This window comes from Chrysemys picta, unplaced genomic scaffold, assembly GCF_011386835.1.
Source record: "Chrysemys picta bellii isolate R12L10 unplaced genomic scaffold, ASM1138683v2 scaf133, whole genome shotgun sequence".
Taxonomy (NCBI): domain Eukaryota; kingdom Metazoa; phylum Chordata; order Testudines; family Emydidae; genus Chrysemys; species Chrysemys picta.
In genome coordinates this window covers 11,647-23,444 of record NW_027052840.1, presented here as the reverse complement: position 1 = coordinate 23,444, position 11,798 = coordinate 11,647, and the positions used below count along the sequence as shown (strand labels likewise).

The window sequence follows — 11,798 nt, the reverse complement described above, 5'->3', positions numbered from 1 at the left end:
CAAACACACATTCAACTGTCATTCTGCACCTGCTGAGCCGGTAGGCGAATCTTTCCTCGGTGCTGTTGAGGTGGCTGGTGTACGGCTTCATGTGCCAGGGGAGCAAGGGGTAGGCAGGGCTCCTCAGGGTCCTTATTGGCATTTCAACATCCCCAATGGTAATCCGCTGGTCGGGAAAGAATGTCCCTGCTCACAGCTTTCTGAACAGTCTTGTGCTCTTAAAGATGCGAGTGTCTTCCCTGACCAGCCCACACTGATGTTGGTGAAGCATCCCTGATGACTAAGGCTAAGATTTTGTCATGGATATTTTTAGTAAAAGTCACAGATAGGTCACAGGCAAAAAAGAAAAATTCACGGAAGCCGTGACCTGTCTGTGACTTTTACTAAAAATATACCTGACAAAATGGGGATCTGCAGGTCCCCACACCACCTGAAGCGGGGCAGCTGGGCAGGGGCTAGGAGCCACATGCAGCTGCTGGGGTACCACTGCTACCGGGAGCTGCAGGGGTTCCCCCTGCTGCCCGGGGCGGCTGGAATCTGCGGCGGTTCCCCTGCCACGGTCAGGAGCTGCAGTGTTCCTCTGCTGCCCGGGGGCTCAGGAGTTCCGTGACTTCCGCAACCTCCGTGACTAAATTGTAGCCTTACCGATGACCCACCAACCCTTGCATAACCACAGAAAAGTAGCCCTTCCTGTTGAGGTACTCTGTGGCAAGGTGGGCTGGTGCCAAAACAGATGGCAGACATATCCCTATTGCCTCGCCGCAGTTCAGGAACCCCGTTCCTGCAAATCCATCCACTATGTCCTGCACTTTAATGGCCCCCCACACTTGCATGGCAACAGCCCCCATTGTGGATTTCCCACTGACTAGTAGCAATCCAGCACTGCCAACTTTCGCCGAGTTACCGTCACTCTTCTTAACTGTCAGTGCAGCTGTCATTCTGGTGTCCCTGCGCTGGCGGGCTGGGGTGAGCTCGGCACACAGATCCAGGAATGTGGCCTTTTGCATCTGAAAGTTTTGCAGCCACAGCTTGTCATCCCAAACTTGCCTTACAATGTGATCCCACAAGTCAGTGCTTGTTTCTTGGGCCCAGATGCAATGCTCAACTGTCTGCAACTTCTCCGTGAATGCCACCAATAACCTTGAATTGGTTTTCACCGTGTCCCACAACAAACTGTCCTCCACAAAATCATCACGTCCCCCACTGCTCTGCTTCTTCTTGTGGCTTTGCAAATACCAGGGGATCATTTGTCCTGTGTTTGCAACGTTGCTGACAGTAGTGCAGAGCTGTGCAGGCTCCATGCGTCTGTCAGGATGGCAGACAGTGAGAAGTGCCACACAAAAATGATGGGATAGGGATGGCATTAGGGTGACCAGATGAGAGGAAGAAAATATCAGGACACATGAGGGGGTGGGGGGGCAGTGTCCGCCAATGGAGCAAAAAAAAAAAAAAAAGCCGTCAGAGCGAAATATCGGGACAAATTGCGTCCCGAACAAAGATCGGTCGGGATGCGGGACAAACACCTAAATATCGGGACAAATTGCATCCCGACCAAAGATCAGTCAGGATGCGGGACAAATACTTAAATATCGGGACGTCTGGTCACCCTAGATGGCATTATGGGATAGAGAAAGTTGCATGATGGGAACGTGACCTCTTGTTCCCAGTCTCCTCTGTGTGAGTTGTTTCTGTCCCACAATGCATTGCCAACATTTCCCAAAACACAGTGCCCTGGATCATAGCAAGTTGCACACTGGGTTGCCTACCCACGGTGCACTGCACTGTGCATTGACACAAGCACTCCTGGTGAGTATGCGCCGTGTCCACTCAAGAAGCCAAGTGTGCACATGCATGAGCGATATCCTTACTGCAGCAATCAGAGTTTGTAGTGTAGACATGGCCTCAGATTCTCTTCCCAAATTCGAATCCATTTTCAATCACTAACTGTGGTATGTAACGTAACGGTGCAGACCCACCGCCACGGTGCCTCCTGCTGGTCGTGCTGGGAATTAGCTCTCTTGGACCAGCAGGGTGCCTTTTACTAGTGGTGTCTCACCCGCCGTTATCTCCACCGTCTCCACCATCTAGACCCACATCGCTCCCGGATCGCGGTGTCCTCTTCGGGACACACTCCTCTGGCTGTGCCCCAGCCCACTGTCTCCCCCGTTTCGGGAGACAGGCAGTCCTCAGTCCCTCTACTTGCCTCAGCGGCCAACTGCAGTCTCTAGACTAGCCCCTGGCTTCCGGAACAAACTGCAGTCTGGATTTAGGCCACTCTCCTCACTGGCAAGTGGGGGGGAGGAAACCCAGGCCTGCCCACTACTCTGGGTCCCAGCCCAGTGCTGCTATAGCTGGCAGGCACTTACTGCCCCTCCTCCTATTCCCGCTTCCCACTTTCCCTGGGCCACTTCCCCCGTAGCCCTAGCACGTTCCCTGTCCTTGCTTCAGGGCCTCAGTCTGGCCATGGTCAGCCAAGAGCTCCCCTATTTCTCCGCTACCCTACCCAGCACTGCAGTATCTCCAGTGCTCCTCGGCACAGTTCTTCCCCCTTGCCCTCCAGGGAAACACTGCCTTTGCTCTGCTGAGCAGCCCTTTATATATTGGCTGGGACTTTTCAGTTTGGAAAAGAGATGACTAAGGGGAGATATGATAGAGGTCTATAAAATCATGACTGGCGTGTAGAAGGTAAACAAGGAAGTGTTATTTACTCCTTCTCATAACACAATAAGTGGGGGGGTCACCAAATGAAATTAATAAGCAGCAGGTTTAAAACAAACAAAAGGACGTATTTCTTCCCACAATGCACAGTCAGTCTGTGGAACTCTTTGCCAGAGGATGTTGTGAAGGCCAAGACTATAACAGCATTCAAAAAAGAACAAGATAATTCATGGAGGATAGGTCCATCCGTGGCTTAGCCAGGATGGGCAGGGATGCAAAACCATGCTCTGAAGTATCCCTAGCCTCTGTTTGCCAGAAGCTGGGAATGGGTGACAGGGGATAGATCACTTGATGATTCCCTGTTCTGTTCATTCTCTCTGATGCACCTGGCATTGGCCACTGTCGGAAGACAGGATACTGGGCTAGATGGACCATTAGTCTGACCCAGTACGGCCATTCTTATGTTCTTAATTTCAGGCACATACTGAAGTCTCACTGAAGTCAATGAGGCTTAAGCACATGCATAAATGCTGTGTTGAACCAGGGCCTATAAACATAAAAGCAATTATAATGGGTGGCTGTGCTTTATTTTTCATATCTGAAGTTATGTCAATAATAACACTTCTACCAGTAGATCTCCAAGTGCTGTACAAAGGAGTAGCATTATCTTCACTTTACACAAAGGGAAACTGAGGCACAGAGAGCAGGCGTGTCTTGCCCAAGGTCACCAAGCAGGCCAGTGGCAGAACTGGGAATAGAACCCAGGTTTGCTGAGTCCCAGTCCAGTGCTCTATCCAATAGGCCACACTGCCTCCTGTGAATGCACAAATTAGGCATTCCCAGCAAATAACCCACACAGCCCTCAGTGTCACAAAGGTTAGGCATCCCGCACTACAGCATGACTTTGTGTTGTGTTACCTATATCTCCAAGGCCGGATCCTCAGCTTGCGTAAACGGGCAGGGAAGTCAGTGGACCTATGCAGATTTACGCCGGCTGAGGATCTGGCCCCAGTTCCTTCTGTTTCCCACGTTAACAGTAAAAAGCAACACAGGGTACATTTTTATTCAAATTCCCACTAAAAGAACAAAAGCCCAAGAAAGTAATAATTTGATTCAGACAAACATCAATTTACACAGTTCTTCATCAGCCACCTTGGTAAACTCTGTTTGCACAGAACAGACAAAATAAAGGAAAGAAAGAAACGAGTACTAAGCAAATCAGTTACTAGAAATACTGTCGACACTGTAGAATAGTGTAAAATCTATTATTACTAACTTCAAACAACATGTAGGACTCCACACAAATTAACTAAGTAGGTGAGAGATGACATATAAAAAGCAGTTTTCTTTTAAACAAGACATTGCAATCAGGACACCTGGGTTCCATATCAGAACTGTTACAGTTCTGCTGCATGACCTAAGACAAATCACTTAACCTCTTTATGTTTCAGTTGCTAATCTATAAAATGGGTATTACTTACTCATAGTCTATAGGCACTTTGAGATTATTGGATTAAAAGTGCTAAATATTATTAATATGTCTCTGTTTAACAACGACTTCCAACAGAAACAACTCTACCTTTGATCTTTGCACAGATCTCCCAGGGACATCAATGAGACTCAGAGTAGAATGTGACCGAATGGGTCCCTTATGGAAAAAAAATCCAGACAGAGCCAAACACTCGCCTGTTTTCAGAAAAAAACTAATTGTTAACTCAATGGTTTGGGGTTTTCCTCTTCTGCCGTGACAGGGGCATTGAATGATCTGCACTTCTGCATGTTCTATTGTAATTCAAATGCGTGAACAAGACTTTCCCAGGCTGCTACAATCAGAATGAAGCCATTCCTCTGGAGCTAGAGAAGCTAGCTTCTTCGGGAAGTCTCATAGCATGTGCATTCCTTCCAGCAGTCTCTTCGAAGGAGTCAGGAGAAACTCCAGAGTGTTGTGAAACCCTGGCTATTTTAAGTATGTACTGGATAACCCAGCAACAGATTACAATGTTCTCATATGCAGAAAGGTAGGTGAGGTCACTGCACATTTCCATCCAGCTGATTAACAAACTAACAGGCAGGGATGCAATCTGAAACGTCAGGTGGCCCTGCCTGCTATGCTGAGTATGTTAATTAAATCAGTGCCCTCAAGAATCTGAGTGCCAATGGGAACAGTGAAGGGTTTTTTTTTTTGCTGATGGAGACATTTTTTCACTGGAGGTACAAACTCTATTGAGATTAACAACACTCCTCGTATAGGCCAGACAGCTGTAAAAAGGTAACAACTTTCAATCGCTAGCAATCAGGTCTGGTTTCCAACCAGTGAACTTCAAGGTGTTTAGGCGCCAAAATCATATTCCCATCACTAAATAAATGTTTACACTCTATGAATGACTTTCAAGAGGTTAAACATCCCTCTATGATGGAAGCTTATTTTCCCATTTTCATTTTAAAATAGAAATTGGCACGCTAACTGTTTTGACATCCCTTGTCAAATCTAGCACTAATTTCTTTCCTTTCTTCAGCTGTTCCAAGTTTTTTCCAGTCTGGGGCTGTGATCCTGTAAACTACTTTGAATGTAACTTTATGCACAATTAGTCCCACTGAGCTCATGTGTGTAATGTTTTGCGCCTTGATATCCCAACTGTTTTTGGCATCTCTCTCTTATTCCACACTGGATGAATCAGACTTATGCAAACTAAAAATGTTTTACAACAAACCATATGTCAGCCAAAAATCACATTTATCTAGAGAATTTGGAGCTGTATAGATCAATGTATTGTTATTGCCCAAGTCTAATTGGAGAAGACCGCAACTTGACTGGATGGGATTTTCACATGGACATGAGGTGGCATATGCAAAATAATAATACATAATAAATGGCAATAAAGTAGCTGAGCAGATGTTAGTATTTAGGAGCGGGTCACCCTTTTATAACATTTGCAGCATTACAAACGACTTTGTAGGCAATAAGTTTTCTAGACCTACCTACGAGTTCTATACTTACAATAACCCCAGGGTAATAACCTCCAACAGTCACATTTTGGGTTCTTGTTGTAGCAGCTAGGCCCACCGTAAGAATTAATACTGACACAATGAGGAGAGTCACAGTTACGTAGAGGGAATTTCTTTTTCTTCTATTGAATGACCCTAAAAACACACATACACAATAGAATTCGCTAATTCCATCTGGGGACAGCAACCATTTCCCAAAGTCCCCCTCCCACCACCACATGCTGCCAAAGCTTGATTTTCTCTCTGACAATGTAATATTCAGCTCTTTTTTATTTCGGTCAGCCATTTCTCGCTTTAGCTGAATATATAAATCACTGTCTGGAATTAAGTTATATCTATCACTGTTTGGATATATAGGGACGGATCTCAGCTGGTGGAAATCTGCATAGCTCATTTGCCTTCAGTGGATTTATGCTGATTTGCACCAGATCTAGCCCTTAATGTCTGTGACAATTCAACTAACAAGGAATATTATTTTATTACTAGTACATGTATTAAATACATTCTTATTTAGTCTATTTGCTTTAGTCAAATTAAACAGCCACCATCCACTTTAAAAGGTGATCTCATCACATGATAATAAATACAGGCATCCAATCTTTTACATAAATGGGCATTAGTAACAACCATTTTTCCTCATCCCATGGCATAAATATTAAACTATAATTAAGCTGCAGGTATTTTTAGATGCTGTTTGTAAAATGAATTTGTGGATTATTAAAATGTATATAAACTGCCTATAAATACTTAAGATTATGGACTAGATTTTTAAAAAGTAAGTTTAGATATGTATAGGTTGCCTGAAAGCATGTAAATATAAAGTAATGATTCCATTAGCCAGCGGGAAAACCAGTTGTGATGTTCACACACTATTTTAACCCTGTTTATTCAATGTATATTTTGCAAAGTTTAAATCACTTTGCTAATCAATCCTTCTGATTACATTTTATAAATTATGTAAACAGAGCTGAGTAGAAGTCGAGTCCTGCTGGCAGGATAATATATTTCCCTTGCCTGGTTTTCTGGATTGCGAGTGCTTTTGGGAGCCATCGGGGTGATTCTAAATCTGAGTTATGCGAAGTCTATGGTTCTTAGACTCACCCAAACAGCAACTTCTAAACATTCTAAGGCCTTCCCCAATAGTCTCCACCTGGTATTATAAAGAACCAGCCCAGAGGAGCTGCTAAGTCTGCAGGGAGAAGGAAGGACCAGTCTAACAGAGGAGAATCCCACACTCAAAGCTCCCTAGACAGAGACAAAGGAGAGAAGTGCTGGTCCAGATTCCCCCACACCTTAAAAACAGTGAAACCTATACAGCAATCAGCCTTATGAGACAGCCTTCTGTTCTGAGGCCATATTCCCCAGGCACACCAGCTGTAATCCCAATTCGCCTTTCTTTCTGGTTTACACACAGATTTTGTATCGATATAACTATGTAGGTTAGGGGTATGATTTGTTAGCTAGTTATATTGGTACAACCCTGACTGTGGGTGCAGTTTTATCAATATAAAGGTGCCTTTTAACAGTACAGTTTATTCCCCTTCCCATACAGGAATACCAGTAAAAAACACCTTTATACTAGGAAAACTGCATGCACACAAGAGGGATTGTACTGCTTGAACTCTGCCAATACAGTGAAAGTGGAACACCTTCTGTTTGTAGACAAACCCTTAAGAAGGCCACCTCCATTAAGCAACCAGTTTTCTGTAGGTCTCTTGAATGGTCACTGACTAGTACATTGCATTTCACTGTGTATTAAGAAACTCTTTAAGGTGTATTATAGAAACTCTCCCTCCTTACACACACTGACATCAGGGCAGCCTGATCAACGTCCCATTGCATCAGATGACATCGCTGTACCACACACTTCAACCTCTTGTTGAACAGCCACTGGGATCACAATCTTGTAACTCTACTTGTGCAAGTATTTCTGACTCCCATTGATTTCATTGGGACTGCATATCTAAATAAGGTTTATTCATGTGAGTAAGAGTTGTAGGAGCAAGGAATAATACCAGTAATATTCCGGTTCCAGGCTGATTGAATTAACTTTAGCTGCAGACGTCATGGTCAGTTATCATGAGGAGCGACAGCCAGCCAGCTACAAATATTTGGCCCTTAGCTCTGCATACCCCTCGCCAGTTACTTTTCCTGTAGTTTCACCATTCCTCCCGCTGACATCGCCCGCCCCATCCCGAGCCATCAACTTCAGCAAACTCCTTTAACTTTTTTAAAGCACAGTCTGAAAGTGCAGCTAGGGAAAAGTTCCATTTCAGAACTAACACAATTTGCTACTGTGGTAGGGGGACGAGTTCCGCTCCAGGATGGATGCTCAATCCTCCTTTGTTAACGTTATTGATTTGTTTTCTATTTCTGATACCCTGTGAAAAAATGCCTTGAAAGATTGGCAAAAACTCAGGGAAATAATGCCTCATGAGATAACAGCATGAGACTGGGGAGACCATCTCTAGTACAAGTGCTTACCCAGGCTAATGTTAACTAACAAAGAACAGGTACAAAACTGCTTATAAAAGGAAAAAAAAAAAAAAGATTTCAAACAGCTTCCCCTAAAGCCACTTCCTTCAAAGATTGTCAAAGTGGCTCCTAATATCCAGGCCAGATCTTATCACCAGGCCCTGGCTTTTACTGGCTACAGGATGAAATTAGTGTGCGTGTGTATAGATGGCTAAGTATTTTTCTGTTTTGTATTTTGCTAAATGTGCCAAATAAGTTAATGCAAAATATGCCCTGCTAAAGCATTTAAAATCTGTTGACTCTTAAGGAGAACGTTTTCTTTGTATTTACTGCCTGACAAATATTAAAATGTAGCTTTCCCTAATGCTCCATTGTTTGTATTTTATTTATTAAATCCCAATTTAATTATTTTTATAAATTTACATTCCAGATGGATACCTTAAATTCTCAAAGACTTACAGGTTTAACTTAGCCAAATGGGCAGAGCTTGTGGAAAGAAAAGTAAAAAAAAATGTCATCAACTCTTTTATAAAGAAGAACTTAAATTAGTCCTGCATTTTGTCTCATACAGAGTTGCTGTATTAACCAACTTTAATCAACGGTTAATACGCAAGCTAGTTTGAATGTACACTTGAAGTGGTTTATCTATAAAATAGCATACAAGTGTGGTTTGAATGCATGCTTAATTGTTTTGGGAAGGAGAACGGAGGAGTTAGAGATCAGTGCTGTTTGTGTTTGTGTTGTATGTTTTGCTAACATATTTAAAATGAGTCTGTCCTTCAAAAAGATCATCCATTTTAAACCTTAGGAGCGTCCTGGTATTCACAACTCTTTAGTATATAACACACATCCCCACTGGAAGAAACAAGCCAACACCAGTTTCTTAGGTTACTTTTAAAAGTTTAGGGTAGTTTATCTTTATTTATATTGTCATGTGTATATCCTTAGACCATTGACTAAAAAATAAAATGATTATCAGAAGCGGAGAAGATGGCACACAATGAGCACATATTTAACACTGATTCCTTGGTCATTAAGCCTTTTTACCATTCATTTCCTGTATTTAAAATTGTACTAGTGGTTTTGTGCAATTATTTAATTGAACGTACTTGGATTTGTAATCACCGCATTAAAGCATATCTTCCTCTAAAACAAGGAAGAGGCATGAAATATGTATTTATTTGTCATGATTCTCGTAAGGATAAATTCAATACATTGAAAAAAATATCTTTCAAAATAGCCAAACGGCCCCATGAATGCATATGGCCAAAAGTGATACCTAGGGGAGGCGGGACGTCTAGTGTGGGCCAGCTTATTGGACGAAAAGGGGACGGAAAAAGATAAGAGTTATTATCTGGCTCAGGCTCACAATATCTCTAGCGCAAGCTACTTTTACGGCCGTAAGACACTGTCGACTACCTTGTATCCTGAGCTGTGACTCCGGCACAAACACCCTTTCAAACAAACCTCACACAAAACAGTGTTGATACATTCAGTGGCTCCCAAGAACAAGTCTACAGCATTCCCCAACACTGCAGCACCTGACCCAGAATTAGTGCTTTATTAAAGCATAAAGCAAGACCAGGTAGCGTTCATGATACATAAAAAGGCTGAAAAACACATTAGCTTCATGCTCCCCCACCGAATTAGGGAGACAAGGGGGAAAGTTCTTGGAGAGAGGCTATGAATTCTGCAACATTCCCTGAAATGCTGCTCCAATTGCAAACGGGAAGCTACTTAATCATACAGTGTTTGTTGTAAACCTGCATTGTCGTGTGTTAGACACCATATTTAGCTGAAAATGGATTTCAGAGTCATGCTTGAGCATCAAATGATTAAACTTCCGCTTACAAATGAGCAGATTTAAAAACAACCCTATGTAGGCGCTACCAATGGGCAGGAGGGATGGCAGGTAAGCACCAGCGTAAACAGAAGCCATGGCTTGCAAAAAGCTTTGCAAAATGTGGCCCGGAACAAGAAGTTTAGAGGCATCACCGAGGCAGGCCAGCCTTTTCACTTGGAGAAAAAGACGAGTGGAACCACTCGCTGCCGGCTCGTGCTGTCACTTGCGTGTCTGTGCCAGGGGCAGGAGGCTTGGGCCCCGCTGCATTGGTGTGTGCACAGAAGTGTCAATGAAATGCCAGCCACCAACGGAACGGCTCCCATCCGGATCGCACCGCAAGGCGCGGTAACTCCGCTGCCGGCCAGCGATTTGCACCGCGGAGCAGGAGCAGCAGGCCCCGCGGCTCTCTCTCGGCATCAATTCAAGCCGATTCCCTTGCCGGAGCGGGGCCTTGCAGGTGGAAACGGGGGACGGCTGCGGGGAGCTGAGCGAGCCGCCTTTCCCCCGGCTGCCCTCAGACCTGCCAGCTTCCCCCAAGGCGCCCGGGGAGGGGGCCGAGCAAGAGGGCGCCGCCTGCCTGGCCAGGGGACCCGCCAGCCGGCCCTGGGGCAGGGGGAGCGGGGCTGGACGTGCCCGCCCCGGGGCAGGCGGCTGCCTGCAATCCCGCCGAGCCCGGCCCGGCTGCACTTACCCGCGGAGTCAGGCAGGGGGACGGCGCTGGAGCGCTGCTGAGTCAGGGACTGGCGCATGGTGCCGGTGCGGCGCTGCCAGCCGGGCCCCGGGGGCGAGCGAGCGCCTAGAAGGCAGGAGCGCGGCGCCTCCTCCCCGGCCGTCTGCGCCCAGCAGCGGCCGCGTCCCCCAGCGCAGCCCGCCTGGCCATGCCCGGGCCAGCTGCTCTGGAGGCGGCCGCCGGCGCCTGCGCAAGGCTTCCCCTGCCCAGCTCGGCGGGGATCCCGCTCCCCACCGCAGGAGGAGCCCCGGGGGGTGCCAGCCCCGTGTCTCCCCCCCATGGGCCAGCAGCAGCCGCGGGCTTCAGACCGGCTGGGCGAGTGCGGGAGAAGGGGGCAGCCGGAGAACCATTAACAAGCCCAATAACAGCAATGGCTAGTTCAGTGCAGTGCCACCTTGCAGCGATGCCCAGTGGCCTCTGCACGGAGCCCGGCCCGGATCCCATCCCGTTAGCGGGGACAGGTTGTTTCCAAAGAGTTCTTCCATTTGCAGGTCATCCCTGCACGGTTCAGTCCTGCTGATCCCCAAAGCTCTGGGGTGTTCAGTGCTGGCTCCAGCCAGCGCTGCAGATGGGCCAGTGGCAAAGTTAGCCTCCAGGGCTGGGTTCTGATGCCGCAGCTCACACCCATGTGGTTTAGGGGTATTGAAGAGAGCTGAGTTTTTTTTAAACTAATTGCAGAGATGAGCCAAAAATTGTGGCATTCAACTCCCAATACTTTCTTCCCCAAAGTTCAGGGTACTTGCCCTGTTCCCCACGGTTGGTGTTTTTCTACATGTCTGAGCTCCTGGAGTCATGTGATTAGGTGAGACTCTGAGCTTTTATTAAAAAATGAGTTGAGTTTCTAACCCCCAAGGCTGCAGAGAAAAGCTTGAAAGCGGGGGCCCAAAAAGCTCAAAATCCAGAAGGCAAATAAAGAGAACTTCAACTTTATTGTTCAAAATCTTGGGGGGGAGGGGCTGACTCATGATTTTTGCATCCTTGGGGTTGGTAACACTGTTTGGATCCAGAGTTTTTCATTTGGATCCCATCCTGAACCTCTAGAATTTAAACTGGACTAGGACAGTTTTAAAGAGAAGAGGAAACATT

The 11,798-nt window shown here is 45.9% G+C and overlaps 1 protein-coding gene across 2 annotated transcripts in view; it reads right to left on the bottom strand.

Moving 5' to 3' along the window:
* LOC135978127 (transmembrane protein 255A-like) overlaps positions 1 to 10,911 on the bottom strand; it is a 52,761-nt gene extending 41,850 nt beyond the window's left edge. Inside the window, exons 1-2 of one of the 2 annotated variants that reach the window (XM_065579169.1) lie at positions 10,674 to 10,911; positions 5,657 to 5,799 (exon numbers count right to left, since the gene is read on the bottom strand). In XM_065579169.1, the coding sequence (XP_065435241.1) occupies positions 5,657 to 5,799; positions 10,674 to 10,731 (201 nt within the window). In that variant the 5' untranslated portion in view covers positions 10,732 to 10,911. The remainder of the gene's footprint in view (positions 1 to 5,656; positions 5,800 to 10,673) is intronic. The other variant, XM_065579168.1, reaches the window with a different exon arrangement.
* Between the last annotated feature and the right edge of the window lie 887 nt (positions 10,912 to 11,798).